The sequence below is a fragment of the Engystomops pustulosus genome, chromosome 2 (genome assembly GCF_040894005.1).
Source record: "Engystomops pustulosus chromosome 2, aEngPut4.maternal, whole genome shotgun sequence".
Taxonomy (NCBI): Eukaryota; Metazoa; Chordata; class Amphibia; order Anura; family Leptodactylidae; genus Engystomops; species Engystomops pustulosus.
In genome coordinates this window covers 51,726,953-51,748,390 of record NC_092412.1, presented here as the reverse complement: position 1 = coordinate 51,748,390, position 21,438 = coordinate 51,726,953, and the positions used below count along the sequence as shown (strand labels likewise).

The window sequence follows — 21,438 nt, the reverse complement described above, 5'->3', positions numbered from 1 at the left end:
AGACTCTGTCCCCCAGGAGATAAGTATCCCAGCTCACTCTGCCCCCTCCAGTATATAAGAATACTGTGTCCCTCCCCTAGTAGATATGTAGCCACAAACAATGTGACCCCCAGTAGATCAGTATATAGGAATCCCAGCACACACTGCCCCCCCCCCACTAGATAGGTATTCGAGTACACACCGCCACCCCCAGTAGATGAGTAGCCAAGAATACTGTGCCTCCCTGATATAGGCAGCCGAAAAACGTCTGCTCCCCCAGTAGATAGAAATCCCAGCACACTATCCACCCCAGTACATAGGCATCCCAGCATACTGTGCCCCCCATTATATATGTAAATAGCATACCCTGTCCCTTCAGTAGATAGATAGCCCAGCAGGCTCTATCATTACTCACCTTTCAGTGTTTTCACACAGCTCCTCTTCTCCCCAGGATTCCACCGCAGATAGCCTGGATCTAGCACCCTACAAATAATAACTGTAGCCCCAGTTTTCTTCTTAGTACTGCTCCTTCGTATGCAGATTGTTCATCAAACATAAAGGAAGTTGATCAAAATGGGTCCAGGAGTCCATAACACTGATAAATCTTTACAGAGCTACCCACCACAACACAATGTATTCTTATTTAGAGGATCTGTGTATTATCAGAAACATAATCTTTTTAACGTACAATTAATTGTAAAAAAAAAAAGAGAAATTTGGATTTATTGATTAATAATACAAACAATTTTGAATTGTTATATTTATAATTAGTCCTAAGAATACAATAGAAAACCCAGTAAAGTGCAAGGTGTAGTCATCACCTTAACAAAACTTAGTTTCTTCTGCCCTCTGGTGTCCTCCTCCTATACTGCAGCAATGAACTGGAGCGATGACAGGAATGTGAGTGACACTGTAATAATTCAGATTTATAGACTAAGTAAACATGTCTTTACTAAGGATCATGGTAACCTCATCTCTTCCTAAGAAGTCAGTGAAGCCTCTGATAAGGATCTTAAACTAAATTTCACAAAACAAGATTCAGATACTTGAGCCTCAGGTTTTACTGAATATGGTCTTGAATTTTTTTGTTGTACTTTGTATTCAATCAGGATGGTTTTCGTATAATATTGCCTTAGACATTTGGATGCAAAAATAGAAATTATGCAGAAATCTTTGAGTTAGTGTTAGAGAAAAGAAGAAAGACTGAGACCTGGAGAAGAACCGGGGCCACACTGTAAGCTGATGTGATGGGTGCGAGGTGATGTGATGGTCTTCATCCCTCTCCTTCCAATTTACTCAAATTGAATGTCATTTTAACAACTGGTCCAGGTAAACCCTGACTATAATGTATGGTTCATAGTACTAGTCTTCTCATATGGGAAAGTGAGACCTTATGGGCCCCCAAAGCCTCTTGGGCCCGGTTCCGACCACATCATCCTCAAGTTATGCCCTGATCCCACCACTCTGTGGGGTCTCCTGCTCCCTGGGACCGCACACAGTTGCATGGGATGTGTTATGGCCGCTCTATCCTGTAAGGTAGTAAAGGTAAAATTCTAGGGTCTGGTCTAACAAACATGCATATTCTGGGCTCTTTCTTGGGGGTCTACCTTTGTTCTGTATTTTTCAAGGTATATTCAATGTTCTGAGGTCTGGTTGTAAAGGGGTTATCCGGCTGTTAAAAATTACTGAGGGCCGGGCTGGGGTGGGCTAGTTAAACATAATAAACATCTACTTACCTCCTACAGCGCCGCTGTTGTCCCTCGCCGTGGTCCATTTGATCCGTGCCCCCGTTTGTTTACAGGGGCACAGAAGCCACGCTCAGGGAGCTACCGGTTATGTTTAACCAGCCCACCCCAGCACTGCCCTAAGTATTTTTTAACACCCGGATAACCCCTTTAAGTCTGAATTTATTATTGGTCTGCATTATGAATTCTGGGATTTGTTTTGGGTTATGTGTTCATCACAGGTTCCGGGGTCCATATTCATAAAGTAACACAGTACAGGGAGATCAATAATTTAAAGGGTTTGTCCAGAAAAAACAAATGGTCATTATTGATTCCTTGAATTTAGTTAAGTATTTTACACTACTTGTAAAATTAAATTGGTGATAACCTGTGTCAGGATCATGGACTTAGGTTCCTAAGGCGGCCTGCCGGGTCACGCTGAACCTTCCTCTTACAGCTCTCTGCGCTCCAAAGCCACTGCCACCATGACGAGACACCTTGTATCGACTATGCCCAAATACAATATTACACTCGCTAATAAAGCAATTCATTCAGGTAACGTCTTTTCTGAGTTATGGAATCATTAGAACACAAGAAGACTCTTAGAAAATTGAAAGTTTAATATGGAAAAGGGACAGTGCTTACAAACAAAGAGGTTATTATACAAAAGATTAACTCAAAATAAACAGACACAAACATACAATGCAAAAATAACAATTTGACAAAACAAAAGAGTTAAAGCAGAACTTAATACATTAAATCAGTATTGGTATATATTAACCCCTTAAGGACGGAGGGTTTTTCGGCTAATTTCTCGCTCTCCAACTTCAAAAATCCATAACTTTTTCATTTTTACGTGTACAGACCTGTGTGAGGGCTTATTTTGTGCGTAACAAATTTTACTTTCCCGTAATGTTATTTATTTTAACATGCCGTTTACTGCGAAGCTGAAAAAAAATTCCAAATGTGGAAAAATTGAAAAAAAACCGCACGTGCGTCACGTTCTTGTGGGCTCAGTTTTTACGACTTTCACTCTTCGCTCCAAATAACATGCCTACTTTATTCTTTGGTTCGGTGCGATCGCGGTGATACCAAATTTATATAGGTTTTATTGTGTTTTAATACATTTTCAAAAATTAAACGAATGTGTACAAAAAAGAAAAAACATTTTTTGCCATCTTCTGACGCTAATAACTTTTTCATACTTTGGCGCACGGAAATGTGTGGGGTCATTTTTTGCGAAATGAGGCGACGTTTTCATTGCTACCATTTTGAGGTCTGTGCGACATTTTGATCATTTTTTATTTCATTTTTTATGTTATGTAAAAAGGTGTAAAAGTCGCATTTCGGACATTTGGGCGCCATTTCCCGCCTCGGAGGTCACCGCTGGCCGTAACCGTTTTTATATTTTGATAGATCGGGCATTTTGGGACGCGGCGATACCTAATATGTCTGTGATTTTTACTGTTTGTTATGTTTTATATCCGTTCTAGGGAAAGGGGGGTGATTTGAACTTTTAATATTTTATTAATTTTTTTTATTTTTTAAACTTTTTTTTTTTCTTTTTTTTTTTCACTATTTTTTAGACCATCTAGGGTACATTAACCCTAGATGGTCAGATCGCTCCTACCATATACTGCAATACTACAGTATTGCAATATATGGCGTTTTTGCAGGTCTTACATTACAATGAGCCACTGGCTCATTGTAACGAACCTGCATAAACCATGTAGCCTCGTGTCAAAAGAAGACCCGAGGCTACCATGGTAACCGATCGCCGCCCCCCGATGACGTTCGGGGGCGTGGCGATCGAAAAAAAAAGATGGCGGCGCCCGCGCGCCGTCTTTTAAACGCCGCCCGCGACTTTGCGGGCGGCGTTTAGAGGGTTAATAGCCGCGATCGGTGCAAGCACCGACAGCGGTTATTAGCGGTGGGGGTTTTGTGCAAAATGCAAAAACCCCCACCTCTGTATGAAGAGGACTCAGCCCGTGAGCCCTCTTCATACATCCCTTATACCTCTGCGCCGTAGAGCTACGGCGCAGAGCGTTAAGGGGTTAATTAACCTTTATGCTTTAGGATCTATATATGCTGATATCTTGCCATGTGGGCATCCGATAAACTTGCTTTGTAGGGCAGCACGGTGGCTTAGCGGTTATCAATACAGCCTTGCAGCGCTGGGGACCAGGATTCATGTCCCAGGGTCAACATCTGCAAAGAGCTTGTTTCCTCCGGGTCCTCCGGTTTCCTCCCGCACTCCAAAACATTCTGGAAGGTTGATTAGATTGTGAGCCCAATTGGGGAAAGAGACTGATTTGGCAAGCTCTGTGCAGCGTTGTGGAATCTGTGTGCAATATATATATATAGAACTATTATTATTATTACTTCCATTTTTCCCTCATATTGTCCTGCACACCTTCTGAGATTGATAATAACAGTAGTAATAATTTTGGAGTTATTGAGTTGCTCCCAGTTGCTGGGGGTGTCATGCCAGAGCCTTTGAGACAGCAGGGACACGGATGGAGTTAGTAGGGAAAAGTATGTGGCTGAAATATGAATTATGCATCCATATTTCTTTGATGTGTATAGCAAGCTATGTGTAAAGCCAGAAAGGCCATTTATCCACTATAGAGATTTCAAACAGAGAAAACACAGTTATTTGTCTGTCCCAATGCTCTGACAGGTAAAGAGCAACAACACTAGTCACAACAGACCTGGGTTTAGATCAAAGATCAATTACCATGTCCTATTCTAATGTATGACCCTGGTAACCTAATCACAACCCCTGACTCAAAAGCAGCTGGGGGCTGCAGGCTGCTAAGCATGGGGTTTTCTTCATGTAGAACTATTATGTATATTGTAGGAACAACAGAAAAGTGGAAGGAGCCTTCTCACAAAAATTTGGCATGTATGGAAGGGCCAATCAGAAGGAAAGTATATGCAAGGCATTATTGAACATGTAGGAATCTGCCAACTAGTGCAAACCCCCTGACCCTCCCGCTTTTTCTACTATTAGTCTCTGCACAATGAGCCAAATATGTGTGAAAAAGGCCACATCTGCAAAATAATATTAACTATTTAAATGTTACAGGAAAGAAGTCACCTTAAGTTGCAAACAGTATGAAGAGTAGTCAGATTTGACCCCTCATTTATGACTAAAGCACTTTTACACTGTATTATCCTCTTATATATTGGGTCTGTTTACCTGGATGCTGCAAAGTGACAGTCAAAGCTGGCGAAATGCAAAAAAGTAGCGCTAGAGGCCATCTATATGAAGGATATTATTTAGGTCATTAGGTATTAGGTTTGAGTGCAGATCAAAGGCCTCTCTCGTCAGACAAAAAAACATCAGCTTCTGATCAAAGGGTTTAGATAATATAGGAGCAGGATCAGATAAATGGTTGTTTATGTGGCTGCAATGGTCTAGTACCAAGCACTTTTTACATATTGTCAGACCCTGCTAGATTGTATAATGGGAAAAAAATTATAATATGAAAATTTTTTTACCCATGTTATATGACGGGGCGACCCTGACCAAAACTTTTACATTTCGCAGCACTTTTCACATTTTTTTTATATATAAGTTTTTATTAATTTTTCCAAAATGTTTATAATACAGATGTTATTAATAAGCATTTTACATTTCATTTGTAATTTTACATATTCAATCTTCATAGTGTATAGACAATGGGGCTCATTTACTCACCCGGTCTAGTCGCGTTCCCGCGGTGCGTTGTCCGATGAGGATTCGGGTTCTGCCGGGATTCACTAAGGTCGTGCGCCCGATATCCAGTAGGTGTCGCTGCTGCGCCAAGGTCCGCCGGAGTTCACCTGCTTCTTCCCGGTGCATGTAAGTACTTGATCTTGCGTCACATTTTCGTTTTTTAAATTCCGCGTTTTTCCTGAATCCGTCGGGTTGCCTGACAGCCACGCCCCCTGATTTCTGTCATGCCGAAATCCGATGGCATGCGCTAAAATCCCATCGGATTTCGGTGGAAAACGGAAAAATTCAGGAAACCCGACAGAAACGCGGCCGCGGAGCCCTTCGTAAATGAGCCTCATCATATACAACATAAAAAACTACTTCTCGTCGGAGTTGTCTTTGTGAGATCCAGACCAGTAAATAGTCAGTAAACTTAAGAACAAATCAGAATGAATTTGAATCAGACATTCAAACTGGATATTATTCTTATTTTTGCATTGCTATGCTTTCTAAGACAGTCACTCTGTATAAAATTTGGAGGTGGTCCAGGATTTCCATTGGGAGTCAATTTGAGATACTCTATTATTTTACAGTGCTATGGCCTTTTCATAGGCGCATGTTGAATTCATTTGTCTAATTACTTCTTCTGTCGGTGGATAGAGGGGATCTTTCCAGTGTCTAGTAATTATAAGTTTAGTAGACATAAGCAGATGCGCTGGCACTGTTGGGTGTTTCTTGTCAATTTCTACAAGGTTAATTAAAGGGGTTGTCCGAGTTTTGAAAAAAACTATATGTGCCCGGGAGCGGGCTGCTTAAAACAATAAAGATGTACTTACCTTCCGGTGCCCTCCGGTATCCAGCGCTGCTGTCGCTCCGGTCCGGGCGCCATGTAAACAAACATGGCCGCCGAGCAGCGCTACATTCAGCTTTCGGCTGGCCGTGGCCGGGTACGCCTATCCGTCCCTATACACAGCATTGTGTATGGGGGCCGGAAGGTTGTCGGGTCCGGCCGGAAGCTGAATGCAGCACTGCATTCCCAAATAACATGTAGGAGAGTTCTTCTACAACCACATCCTCGCCAACATAGGGGAGAACATTCTGGGTATATTTTGTTTAATTTGCACTTTTCACATTTTGAGTGTTATTATGCATTTATATTATGAACATAGTGATAAAAGTAATTAATCACAAACTGCCTGATGCCTAATTCCTGCCACATTTGCATAGGTTGATTCCCTACTACAAATCCTTTAAGGACCGGCACCACCAAAAATGCCATGTAACCATTAAGCTTTTGTGCCTCATCTGAGTATTGCAACTATCAAGCTCTATTTGTGATTGCAGGAGGCACCAGTTTGATCTGAATTTGGTCTTTTATTGTCCCCCTTTTCATAAATCATATGAATTCTAATTGGTTATAGCTAATGATGACGTAAATGCTCCAATGAGTATACTTTCCATTCCCGTTTTGCCATCACCATGGAGACACGCCATTCGGCAGGCTTTGTTTGCTCAACAACCACAGTAAATCCAGATTATAAAGGTCCTGTGATACTGATGTATTGTCTGGTGACAGCTGAACCTCTTCACAGCATTGTCCTTCAGTCATAACATTGTATTATTATAAAAGGCCAATGTTCCTTGAAGTCATGCAGCAATATTTATAGAGCGATTTATTGTCTGGCTAATCTATTACTGATGTAAAATACAGATAAGTCGTAAATCAAATGATATTTTCTAATGAATTCTTAATGCTGTTCTTACAGTAAAAATTTGCTAATCCCAAATTCTTTGTACCTGTGACATCTTGTAAAATATTTATTAAATTGTGACAGTAGTAATCACACTCATTATTGTCACTCAAGTTCTTATAAGAGGAAATCTACCATCAAAATCAAGCAGGGATAAACCAGTGACACTTAGGGTCATAGGGGCACATTTACTTACTTGGTCCCTGCGCGATCCTCGAGGTGTGTTGTCCGCCAGAATCCACATCTGCCGCGATTCATGAAGATCGTGCGCCCAAGTTCCTGCATGTGTCGTGGAGTTCACCATCTTCCTTCCGATGCATGTAAGTGCTGATCTTGTGACACAAATTGCTTTGTTAAAGCCCTCACGTATTCAGAATCCAACGGATCGTCTGACGGCCCGCCCCCCAATCTGTGTCGCGCGAAAGGGGGCGCGGATCCGTCAAAATCGGATCGCGTGCGCAAAAAACCCTTTCTAAATGCAGCGCACATCAGAAATTGTCTGGTATTCCGATGATAATGCGGACCACGGACCCTTCGTAAATAGGCCCTATAGCAGTGATGGCGAACCTTTTAGAGCCCGAGTGCCCAAACTTCAACCAAAAGCCACTTATTTATTGCAAAGTGCCAGCGCAGCACTTTAAGCAGTAATTTATTTCTCCTTGTTCATTGACAACTTTCAATCCTTCAGTCTCCCAAGGACACCAACCCAGTTGAAAGGAGGAGGGCAAATTCATCTATCATTGTAGGAAGATTCTGCAGGAGGATTCTTTATGTTCTGTCTGGTGAACTTCATTCTGGGGTGATGGCCTGGGTGCCCACAGAAAGGGCTCAGAGTGCCGCCTCTGGCACCCGTGCCATAGGTTCGCCACCACTGCCCTATAGTGTGAAACTAGAGCATGGAGGGGCTCTGCTAATGCCCCCCAGAATCCTTCAGCCTTTCTTAAGATAAAGTGTGAGATAGAAATCGACTAGACATGTAATTAGGAATTCTTTATAATGTTGAATTTAAACCCAATATTATTATATACAGGCTACTTCTATCTTGCCTCTTACCCACCCAAAGTTTCAAACGTGCTCTTAAAATCCATCTCTTTAGACTAACCTATCACATTCACTAACTGCATGAAATGTCAACTCTCCCTTTACTAACCCATCCTATGTCCCATCTCCCGTCTGTTATCTGGCAGGCACCATATATATACCAAGTTCCAGGCTTTTCTGCAGTCACTTTCGCTGCCACCGATCGCAGTTGTTACTAGTAAGCCTTTGCTGCAATATGCAGCAAAGATTTACCGGCTATGGAGAGGGCTCAGCCCGTGAGCCCTCTACCTGCACCCGCACCCGCCATGTGACATAGTATTACGTCACATGTCGGTAAGGGGCTAAAGGGGCAACACTGAAAAATTCTTGCACGGCTCACTTTGCTAGGCGAGTGGAAAAGTCACAAATATAGGTGCAAATATATCAAATGTGCCAAAAAAGTTGCAAAGATAAGAGAAAAAGTAATAGAGTACCGTAATAGTATAAGTATGATTCAGACTCCTGGGCAATGTAAGCCATTCTCCCATGTAGTTCTTAAAAAGAATGTTTTAGCCAAATATTTTTAACTCATTAAAACCAGATAACTGAATAAAGTTAAACAACTCCAGAAAACCATCGCTTTGAGAAGAACCCTTCCCTAAAAGACAAATTATTTTCAATATCTGATTTTTTCCCCCATTATACTCTATGGAACAGAGGTTTCACTGTATATCATTTTTTTCTAATTTGTTTTTTATTTTCTTTTTGTGGATTTGTTTTCTTTTTTATTTGCTGTCAATGATCGTAAGTGCTGCCATCTTGCTTGATCTGTGAACAATATTTAGTGATATGCCATAGACAGCAATGGTCTGCAGTCAGCTTGTTGAAGTCTATGGGGGTCATTTATCTTATCTCTGTTTGTTTTGGCTACTTTTTGCCTGTCTTTTTTCTCTCTTCTTCTTTGGTAATTTATCAATCTCACTTTTTCCTTGTGTTAAATGTTTTTTTTCAGATCTTTTTTTGAGACATTTGTTACAAATGTTTCAAAAATGTCACACAAATGTCTCAAGTCACTTCTTTCCTTTTTATAAGTTTTCCTTAAGGATGGTTTCCTCATGGAATTTTTTAGCGCCAAAAAATGACCCAAATTTTAAACTATTTGAAATGATAAATGTCATTTGTGACATTGGGGGATATTTATCATACGCTGGCACTCGTGCGCCAGCGTATGATCACCCTGCCGCTGCAAATTCGCAACCCGATACATCAAGAGGCTTCTGCCTCTTGATGTTTTGGGCTGCCAGCAGCGCAGCGTTTAACCTACGCCAGGCAGGGCATATGAAAAGTCGCCGGCAGCAGCGAGTGCGCAGGCGCGGGGACAGTAACGCCCCGCGCCGGCCCTCTCCTGTCCGGCCGCGCCCCCCCATTCAGGCCCCTTCACGCCCGACTGGCGTGAAGGTGGCAGATTGGGGAAAATAATCGCAAAAGCTAGCAATAAGCTAGCATTTGCGATTATTTCAGGGCCTCTGCGCCACTGGCGGTGCGCAAAGGTCCTGATAAATATGCCCCATTGAGCACATCTGGAATAGAAGATAAATGCATCTTATTGACAAAAAACAAATGTCCGGTGGATATTTCAAAATGTCCCCAAAGAGGCGCAAAAATTGCAATGCACCATGTCTGTCTTGTTCATGATGTAAATGAGTTGACTGTTATACTAATAAGTGTAATAAGTGTCTCTCTACTAATTAGCCTACTGAGTGAGGATTGCAGGATATAGTACTTTTTATTAAATATACTTTAGCTACTGAAATGGATATTTTTTTGACTCATTAAAGATTCCTAAAAATATGTTTTTTACATAAAAATGGATACATTTTAGATGAAACCTTCCCTTTAAAGAAACTGTATGAAGCTAATTTTACATAAATGCTCTGGCTAACATAAGCAATTAAATAATTAATTATTAAAGAGACAAATTAGTATACAACTAAGTTGTATGCACAAATATTTGCCGTCTATACTAATTTTTTTTCTCTTTCAGTCTTTCATGCGATCTCAAGTAGACTTGTCATGCAGACATGTAATTATTATATACAACTTGCAGTAAAAAGTAACACTTGTACCTTACAATACATTTATTGTAACACATTATTCCCTATGATTATTTCTATCTCTTCAGAGAAATGCTGGAATTCTGCCAGTTTGTACATTTTTTTTATACTTGTAGCCCATCCTTAAGAACACATTAAAATAACTGATTCATGCAGTTTCAACAGTATAAATTTAATACAGTTTTATGGGGCAGACGCCGCCAAATATAAATTATTACATTTTTGTCTAGGGGGTGTGGGAGAGTCTTAGTTTTCAGGTAATATGAATAGGATAGCACATTGCCAGCCCAAAGAAGCCAATAAAAGGGTCTCTCTGTTTTATTGTTGACCAAGCCCAAATTAGTATCTGTATATAAGTTCTTGCCATCAATTGATGCCAACAGAGCTGGTTCTGTCAGAAGCTGTTATCCAACTCATCCTCTTCCCAACGCATCCTCTTTCCATAGCCTGTGCAACAAGACAAAATGCCGAACCAAACCTACAGCACCTCGTCTAAATCTGGAGCTAGAAACTTCAGTTCTTCTTCTTCTTATACACCAAGGAATATGGGTGGATTCAGTAGTACTTCTTATCGGATGGGTCCAAGCTTTGGTAGCAGAAGCCTTTACAATATGAGCTCAGGTGGAAGCAGAATGTCAGTTGGAAATGTTCATCCTGTCAGGAGCTCCTACATGTATGGTGGACGTGGATTTGGTGGTGGTGGTGGTAGTTCAAGCTTCAGCTATAGGGTTGGTGGTGGATATGGTTCTGGCTCTGGATTTGGTGCTGGTGGTGGATTTGGTGGTGGATATGGTGGAGGTGCTGGATTTGGTGTTGGTGGAGGATTTGGTGGTTACGGTGTTGGCTTTGGAGGTGGACTTGGTCCAGCAGGCATCACACCTGTTACCATTAACCAAACTCTACTTAAACCACTAAATTTGGAGATTGATCCAAATATACAGCGAGTAAGGAAAGAAGAAAAAGATCAAATTAAAAACCTCAACAACAGATTTGCCTCCTTCATTGACAAGGTAGTGTAAAATAATGTATTTTAGAATTACAAAAGGCTGAATCATAAATATGGTCTCTAACACATTTTTAACTAATTTACAGGTCCGTCACCTGGAGCAACATAATAAAATGCTGGAGACTAAATGGGCATTCTTGCAAGACCAAAAAACGGTGAAAAGTTACCTAGAGCCCCAATTTGACATTTACATAAACAATCTAAGACGGCAGCTTGAAAACCTTGGTGGGGATAGAATAAGACTAGAAGCGGAACTTAAAACCATGCAAGATACGGTGGAGGATTATAAGAATAAGTAAGTATAAGAATAAGTAAGTAATAATTAAATATTTGTAAAATAAAATGTCTGAAATGTTCATTACTGCCATGAATAGTATTAATATTTTGTTGGCCCAAAAAATTATAACTTTCTATATTACTTCAGATACGAAGATGAAATCAATAAGCGCACCACTGCTGAAAATGAATTTGTTATTCTCAAAAAAGTGAGTCTCTAAAATTTTTCTTTCTGTAGTTGTATAAGAAAGAATACAGCTTGATAATTTTTGATTCTGTTGATGATGTTTGTGAAATGTTGAAATGTCATTTTTTTGTATTGGATTTGGAGTTTTTTCTTGTTTCTAGAACATTGGTAACTGTATTGTGTTTTGTCCACTAATTTGTCCTTCTGTATATTGAACTAAAATATTTTTGAACTTCTATCAAGTTCAAAAACTTGGTTTAGTGTTAAGTGTTTTTCAGATTGGTGCTTTTCTCAGGTTGTCAGGGATTAATTTATATTCTAGATCTGAAATTTCTAGAAAAGTGGTAGAAAGCACAGACATTTTGAACTGCAAGAACTCCATGCTCTGACAAGATCAAGAGTCAAGGACATATTGTACAATACACTGGGGGAGGAGCTGGCAGGACGTGAGAACTAAGGAATGGGCCAGGGCCTTGGCATTACTGCCTTAACCACATACTAAACCTGTGCCTACTTACACTCTCTGAAATACTTCACTTCATGCCATGCAGGAAAGGTTGAACAATTGTCCTCTGAGTCATTTTTTGGAATGAAAATAGTATTGTAATTCTATTTTCACTACAAAAAAATGACTCGGTAGACAATTGTTCAGCATTTCCTGCATGGCATGAAGTGAAGTATTTCAGAGAGTATAAGTAGGCACAAGAACGTGGCTGTTCTGTTCTTCTGATAATTGTATCTCTCCTGTGATATCTATAACTACCTTCAACCGAACATGTGTTTGCCATATGTGCCAAACTATACAGCTTTGTCTTTGCAACTTACTACAAACATCTGCAACTACATACTACACCTGACTCTTACTTAAACTGGATTGCCTAGTTTGAAAAACCAATTTATGTACTCTATTAATAGAATGGAGTCATCTTTGCAAGATGTTAATCTGTTGTGTAGAAAAAAAAAGGTTCCCAAAAGTGTCCCTCACTTGCGAGGACCAGTCTTGCACTGACCTGTCTTGTCTTGCTTTACACAAAGATCCCATTGATTGGAATGGGGTACAAACTGTGTCGCCAATGCAGGAAAGCTTTACATTTTACATAACTCTACCCAGATTTTGCATGTTTGCCGGGGTTCCTTACCAGAAGACTTTTTGTGATATGATATTTGTCCTGTAAGGCCCCTTCCACACTTGCGTTGCAGATCACGTCAGTGTTTGATCAGGGTGCGATCAGTGTTTGGTCAGTGAAAAACGCACATTTTGCATCAGAGTGCAATCAGTTTTCAGTCAGAGTTTGTTCAGTTTCTCAGTTTTTCACGCATGTTTTCAATGCAATTTCAATGCGTTTCTCACGCGCATTTTCTGGACTCAGGACTGAGCTCTATCTTTTCTATGGCAATTGATGCGTGAAAAACGCATTGCACTTGCATTGCACTTGCAAGTGTCTCAGAGTGCAATGCGTTTTTGATGCATCTCCATAGACTTGTATGGTGCGTGTGCGTGAAAAAAAATGCAAGTCTGAAAAGACCCATTGGTTACAATGGGTCAGAGTGCAATGCAAGTTCTGCGCGTCAAAAGCACGCGCAGAAAACGTGCGTGAAAAACGCAAATGTGAAAGGGGCCTTAATGTCAAAAGTAGAGAATCAGCTTAAACTTTGGATGTAAAAATCAGTATTCCTGGGTGTCTACATATGGAGTATGAATGTTTCCCGTCCTTATGTGACTTGTAGTCCTAATTTTCTAGCAGGTCTCAGATATTGAGTTTGCAGACCACATTCATCTTTACTGCTGTTGTTTAGTGCTTCCTCCTCCCTTCTCCATAGACATTCTTTGTGTTAAGAAATTCAATCAGATCCTGTCTTTCTTCCTAGCAAGACTGAATTCGGGTTACAATTAATAGTGAAAAGAAGATTCAAAGAGAAGAGCATAATAAGTGAACACGGAAGCACTTTGCTCTAATAAGATATATTTCATAAGTTTTTATAAGTTTCATTTAGAGGTATTTTAGATTGTGCATTTTGGCTCTGGGCATTTGTGTGTCCTTGTGGATATACACAATTTTCTATGGTTATAATTGGATAAGATTCATGACCAGTCCTTCCTACCTCTAATCATTCATCCCAGTCTATGGTCCAACACGTGCTCTTCGATATGCCAATGATCTTAGACTAACCTCCACCTTAATTCGAACCTCTCATGCTCGTCTCCAGGACTTCTGAGCTGCACCAATTCTCTAAAATGCCCTTCCCGGTCTGATGAATACGAAACTGCCGAAGTTTCAAACATGCTCTTAAAACCCATTTTAGGCAAGCCTATCACACATTTGCTAACTGCATGAAGATTCAACTCTCTTTTTACTAACCCATCCTGTGTCCTCCTCCTGTCTGCTATCCAGCAAACACTAGATACCAAGCTCCAGGCTTCTCTGCAGTCCCATTGATCTTGGACTCTGTATGTAAGATGGTGACTGATGGCTGGTTCAAGCAGCAGCATTTTTATATACTAAATTATGTTATACAGTTCCCTTATAAAGAATGTCTGGACCATTATACAAGCTCTTATACCTCTTGTGTCATCCTCATAGACTGTAAGCTCTTGTGAGCAGGGTCCTCACTCCTATAGCTCCATATGACTGTTTGTACTCTGTAACGTAATATTTTATTTGTATATTTCCCTATGACTTGTAAAGGTCCAGGAATATGATGGCGCTATATAAATAATAATTGTTATATATAAATTATTATTATTATGTTCCAGACCTTGGTAAATATAACATTGTAACACATAATCTCTTTGATTTAGGATGTGGATGCAGCCTATTTGAATAAAACTGAATTGGAGGCAAAGGTGGGAGCGCTGATCGATGAAATGAACTTCCTACAAGGAATTTTCCAGATGGTAAATTATTGTATATATTAGTTCTCTTTATACAATTCTGAAAAGACCTTTCCTTATGACATGCCAAATTGAAACAGAGCTAATCTGATGCTCAAGAAATTAACTTAATTATCCTTTTATTGATATTCTGAATTGCATAAAGCTCTCCTGGAACTGCTAAAAGCCTTCAAAATACCACAAAAACTTATAATATCATCAAACAGTATACATCAATAAGGTATCATTGCAGGTACATACTGTATCATCAAATAATTGCTGAATATTTTATTTTAGGAGTCACAACAACTAAATGACCAGATCTCAGACACACAAGTTGTTGTGTCCATGGATAACAGCAGAGAATTGGATATGGATAGCATTATTGCAGATGTCAAAGCCCAATATGAAGATATGGCTAATAAGAGCAGAGCAGAAGCTGAGTCATGGTATCAAAACAAGGTGAGTTTTATTTAGCTAAATACTATGGGGGTGTTTATGGTGGGATTCTTTGGAGTAACTCCATTTGCACAAAAAATATGAGCAAACCTTGCCACTTTCAATAAGGGAAGCATAGCGAGGTCGGCAACACTGGCCTCCACTTGATTCATCAATTTTTATGCCAGACGATGGGCATAAAAGGTGACTCCAGTTTACACCAGTTCCAGCGAGAGACACCACTTAAAAGGTGTCTCTCTCTCGCTGAGGCTATGTGCATAGGTCTCACAAGGCATAAATTCTGCGCATCCTACGGCAGCACTGGGAGTATCAACACCGAAGTACAAAACTTCAACATTGATAAATGCCCCCGTATCAGTCCACCTATAGAAAAAATCCATATTAATGAAACGATTTTGATGAAAGTAGACTCCTTTTTTACTCATATATTGCTCTTCTTTTCAGTATGAAGAGCTACGTATCACCGCTAGTAAGCGTGGAGATGACTTAAGGAACACCAAAAATGAAATTGCTGAAAATCACAGAATTGTGAACAGAATTAAAGGAGAAATAGACAATTGCAAAGCACAGGTATGATACATACTGATATATTTGTAAGTTGTGGTCAATCAATATCTCCAACATGCAACCCCATACAAAACACACTATAAATCATGTGAAAAGTTAACTTGATGGCATTAGGAAACTGTATGCTCAAGACTATGATTCAAATATTAAAAATTTTTGCACGTATGAGAAAAAAGAATTGCTTCAAGATAAGCATACAGTTCCTTCATACCATAAACTTTGGATGTAGGCAAGAAAAACGATTTCTACAGTTTTTCTTTTTTAACCTCAAAAGCGAGCCAGGCTAGAAGCTGCTATATCTGAAGCTGAAGACAAAGGCGAAGCCGCTCTTCGTGATGCTAAAAACAAACTCTCTGAGTTGGAGGACGCTCTACAGAAGTGCAAGCAGGACATGGCTCGCCAGCTGAGAGAATACCAGGAGCTGATGAACGTCAAACTGGCTCTGGATATTGAGATCGCCACCTACAGGAAACTGCTGGAAGGAGAGGAGAGCAGGTGAGGAGGAAGGGATATATTTTTTTACACAAATTGGATTAATGTTTTATACATTTAAAAAAAATGTGTTGACATGTTTAGAGGAATTTCAGTGCCTTGACTTTAAGATGCAAAATAACGGGCACCAGAAAAGTCATTGTATTTAAAAGAACCCTATAGTCGCTGGCTACAGTTTACCTGCAGTGCCTACTAGGAGTCTATGGTGATCCAAGAGACTCTCTTAAGTTATGATTAAGAACTCTGCTTTCAACCTCCCCCAAATGCATTGCTTCCTCAGATTGACAAATGTGTAGGCATACTACAAAATTGGTGCAAGAAGATCTAATGTATATATTCAAGTATAAGCAGACATGAGGCCGAGGCCCCTAATTTTACCACAGATAACTGGGAAAACTTATTGACACGAATTTAAATCTAGGGTGATAAATGCATTGGTCACAGCCTCCATAAGTAATGTATTTCCCAGCTGCCTCCTCCAGCAATGAAATACCCCATGCAACCCCCCCTTGTAATGAAATGCCTTGCAGCAGCACCCCCTAGTAATGGAATGCTCTGCAGCGCACCCCTAGTAATGGAATGCTCCTCAGCAGCCTCCGAGTAATGAAATGCCCTGCAGCACACCCCTAGTAATGGAATGCTCCTCAGCACCCTCCGAGTATTGAAATGCCCTGCAGCACACCCCTAGTAATCATACTCATACTCATCTCTAGATGCTTTCCCTGAAGCTCTGTGTGGCTCCTCTTTCTACTTCTGGTCACCATGAGGTGACGTCATAGTGTGCACCGTGGGCAGAGCGAATTGATGCGTCTCTGCCTGCTCTTAGGGAAGAGGAGAAGGAAGGCACACGGAGCATCAGGGACCATGAGAAAGCATTGGAAGGTGAGTATGTAAGTTTCTTTTTTACACACCCGTGTTTAAGCCGAGTTGAGTTTTTTCAACACATTTTTGGTGCTGAAAAACTCAGCTTATACACGAGTATATACGGCATTTCTATTACAGAGTACAGAGAATAATTACAGCCATAGTGAGCCAACAGTAAGGAATAGATGCTTACTGAGCCAAACAAGGCGGTAAGAATGGTAATCCTAAGGTATTGCTTTAATATTTAGAAATGCTCCATATTACATTGTAATAAATATATATATATATATATATATATATATATATATATATATATATATATATGATATAATGTGGATTACAGTTCTTATGTCCCCAGTACAAAAAATGACAATTTAAAAAGCAATCAATAACACATCAAGCAGAGATAAGGTGCAGTATCCTTTAAATATTGTAAACAGCAAAATGATACACTCTTTTAAGTTAGTTTCAAATTCTATTTTAGCACTTACAAGTCTAAATAAGTTTCACATGTTTCAAATTTTTGATCCAATTTTTTTAAAGCATTGAGTATGATTGAGTCTAGTACTGTATTTTAAAGGGGTTATCTGGGAATAATTTTATATATGGCGAGGGGCCAGTAAAAATAATAAACCTCTTATACTCACCTCTTTCAGTGGTCCCGTTCACCCACAGAAACAACCCTTCACTGCTAGAGCACAACTGGGCTCCTGCTATGCCTGAAACTCCTGTAGCAGGTGCAGTGCTGTGGTTAGCATATGGCTGCCACCTATTGTATATAAACAGTATCACACAGTGATAAGTGGTGATGCTAGTGAACGGGAGAGATGAAAGAGGTGGGCCCCCCATCCCCCAAGCCACATCTAAAATATTTTTTAATTTCCGGACAACCACTTTCATTTATAGGGGGAGATTTATCATAAATGTCTGAGAGCAGAACTGTTCTAGTTGCTCATGGCAACCAATCTGAGCTCAGCTTTCATTTTTCCACAGTGTTTCTAAAATTTAAGCTGAGCTCGGATTGGTTTCCATGGGCAATTGGAACTATTTTACCTCAGACACTTCTGATAAATCTGCCCCATACAGATTCCCATGCCTGTCTATGGGGATTTATATGCGGGCGCAAATTTGCAGCCACATATATGTCCCCATAGATGGTAATGGTGGCCCGGCGGCGGTATGGTGCCACACATGTGAAATGCTCTACCTTTTCCCATGTGTGCGGCCGCGCAGCGCTGTTTTCTATGGAGGGGGGGGGGCATACCAGCTTCAAATTCATAAACTTCTTCTAGTTCTGCCCTCAGATGCTTCTGATAAATTTCCGTTTATGAAATATATTGGAAAATCTTTCTACTTAGAATATCTAAAATTGATGCACAAGCATAATAAGTTTCTGTATTCTTAGCTACTACAATAATAAATTGTTGATTCAATATCCTCTGTTTATTGGTAGATTGTGTGGAGACGGCGGCTCGGTCAGCATCTGTAAGTATCAATGAGGATGTTTGCCATATTAGAGCATATATATATACATACAGTAACTAATGCTTGCGTCTTTCTACAGCGGTGGTGAGCTCTAGCACCGGAGGAATCCTCTCTGGTGGTGGAGGAGGATATGAAGGAGGAAGCGGATTCTACCAAGGAGGATCTGGATTCAGTTCTGGCAGTGGAAGAAATGTCATGGGAAGCAGATTTAGCAGTGGTAGTGGCTTCGGCTCCAGCTCTGTCGCAGGGGGGTTACATAGTGGTTCTTCTGTTGGGCATGTTACAGGTGGTCTGCACAGCCCTGGGGGCTACTCCTCTGGTGGTGGAGGCGTTTCAAGTGTTAGTATTGTCAGAAAAACAACATCAAGCACCAGAAAAGCCTAAAGATTGTTAAGATTTGTATGCAACTTTCTGATTTTGTGCTTCCCTATTCTTCCTCACACTAAACACTTCATCACTTTATGAAGCAGGGTAATAATATCTAGTGCAACAAATAATGTGGGCCTAAAAGTCCACTTTTGAAAGACTAGGACTTAAAGTTTGCAATTGATAAATGATTGAAAACTTGGCACAATATCCTTCCGCAACACACCCAAAATTAGCAACTGTAGGCATAGGGTGAGGCACATTTGCTGTGAATGGGGCCAGTAGGAGCATTAAACGCCATATGCATTGCACATCATGTCCCAGCCTGTTTCAATGCTAAGCATTTTGTATTTCTAATAATGCATTGTTGTCTTATATCTACATTTCACTAACATTTTCTAGCACCACTCTTTTCAGTATGGTCCACCACCTGTCAGTACCAAATCATATACAAGATATCGTGAACAGGCCCTAACTGAGAACAATGTTACAAATACATCCACACAAATCAAATAGCTAGACAACATTTTACTGTATAGACCAATGCAATGTGTACTAATAAATATACAGTTTGGTTCAGTCATCTACTTCACATACTGTATAGCTATGGATGTAAGTGATCCAAATTCTTCCAAAAATTTCTATGTGCAGGTTGCTGGAATATATTGAATTGTGGTTAAAACTTCGTAAAATAAACCATTTTCTGCTTTTCTGACTGAAATTTTTTGTTCATTTTTGCTTCTTTAAATACATTTTTGTTTATTTCTTTAGATTATTCTCCCAATTTAACTAGTAAGAGTTAAAAGGGGATTTTACCTACTGCTACATTACATAGGGCTATGCCCACAAAGACCACCCATATCTTTGTTTTTATTTTCCATTTGTTCCGTCTATGCCAAAAGTTTAGAGATATGCAAATGTGGCTGAAGTGCATTGTGGGCATTATCAGAGCACACATAGCTCTGTCCCTTACTATGCTTCCACCGGCCATATTCCTCTCTCCTTTATTACCTTTTCAACTATGTCATTGGGTCTAGCAAGATCGGGGATCCGGTACCTTGAGCTGTTCTGCTAAAGCATTTGACCCTAATTTGCATATTTTTAATGTAGTGTTTTGGATTGATAGTAGCAGCTGAAAAATGAAAACAACGGTATGGGTGTAATGTGTGGACATAGTCCTATGTAATGTAGAAATTCCCTTTAAAGAGAACGTTTGTGTTCTCCCAAATGTCTGCTTTCATCTGTAAATACTGGTATTTTTAAGAAAATAACAATTCTGAATGACAAGAAACACCTTCTTCTTATCCTTTCTGAACAATTGTAATTTGTCCTTTTATCTTGTGAAAAGAGCATGTTTCTACAGAGTCAGCAATGATTGGTCAATGACACCTAACGTGTGGTTCCAAATTTTCAACATATTCATAATTTCTTATGTATGAATAATATCGCCACAACCTAATTGTAATATAAAATGCTCCAGAATTTCCAGAATACATGGAGCCGACGGTTCACTTACATTACAATCACATTAGAACACATGGAAGTATAAAACATAAAAAATCACACTGAACTAGAAGAAGTGGAAGGAAGACCCTGGCTCACAGGGCTCACAATTTGTAGATACCAACATAAGGTAAGGGAGCATAGCATTGGGGTTATTGTGTGCTGTAGGCAAACCAAAACAGAGGGGTTTCAGGTTATGTTTGAAGGTTTGGAAGGTGGTGGATAACCTGACACATTTTGACAGAGAGTTCCAGTGTTTGGGGGAGGCATGGGAGAAGTCCAGGAGGCTGTTTTAAAGGGGCCCCATCAAACTCCCTGTTCTTGTGATCTGTGGGGGTCTCATCACTGCGACCCCCACCATTCAGAAAGTTGGGCCATATCCTGTGGATAGGGCCTAACTTGTTTGTTGGTAAAACCGCTAATATGAAGAGTGGATAGTAGGAAAGTGAAGCACAAGGTCTTGTGAGGATAAGACATTACATGTGGAAGGCTATTGAGTGATAAGGTCAGAGACATATGTAGGGTATGGTTAATATTTTATACTGAATTGGAGACAAAGGGAAAGCGAGGAGAGAATTTGATCAGGCGAGCCGCAGAGTTAAGGAGGGATTGGAGGGGCGTTAAAAAGTTAGCTGGAAAACCACAGCGAAGACTGTCGCACAAGTCCACGTGAGAAATTTTTTGTAGACTTTGGGGCACATTTACTAAGAATAGTGCTAACTGCACTAAATGCAGTTTGCCATTGCAGTGTGCAGACAGGATCAGCTCCAGGTTTTAGTTGGCCCCTGGGCAACAGAGCCTCAGCAAGCCCCTATGCAGTGAAATCACGTGGCGGCTTTGAAAATTCAGAAGCTCAAACAGTCTCCTGTTCCCCAAAATATTCCCTACCAAATATTCCCTACCAAACAGCCCTGTCAAGGTTATTTTATATAAAGCCCACCTCACCCCCTATGGATTCCTAATGTACAGCCTTATGTGGGCCCTCAGAAGCTCTGGGCCCCTGACACCTGCCCAGGTATACCCAGTGCTGGCCCTTAGTGCAGAGAGTGCCAGATTCAGGATTTCTGGCTCAC

The 21,438-nt window shown here is 40.3% G+C and overlaps 1 protein-coding gene across 1 annotated transcript; it reads left to right on the top strand.

Moving 5' to 3' along the window:
• The first annotated feature begins 10,658 nt into the window (after window positions 1-10,658).
• On the top strand, window positions 10,659-19,507 carry LOC140117647 (keratin, type II cytoskeletal cochleal-like). Its single transcript, XM_072134575.1, has 9 exons — window positions 10,659-11,298; window positions 11,381-11,589; window positions 11,719-11,779; window positions 14,558-14,653; window positions 14,927-15,091; window positions 15,533-15,658; window positions 15,930-16,150; window positions 18,465-18,496; window positions 18,576-19,507. The coding sequence occupies exons 1-9, from the start codon at window positions 10,753-10,755 to the stop codon at window positions 18,878-18,880; spliced, it is 1,761 nt and encodes a 586-aa protein (XP_071990676.1). The 5' UTR covers window positions 10,659-10,752; the 3' UTR covers window positions 18,881-19,507.
• The last annotated feature ends 1,931 nt before the right edge of the window (window positions 19,508-21,438 follow it).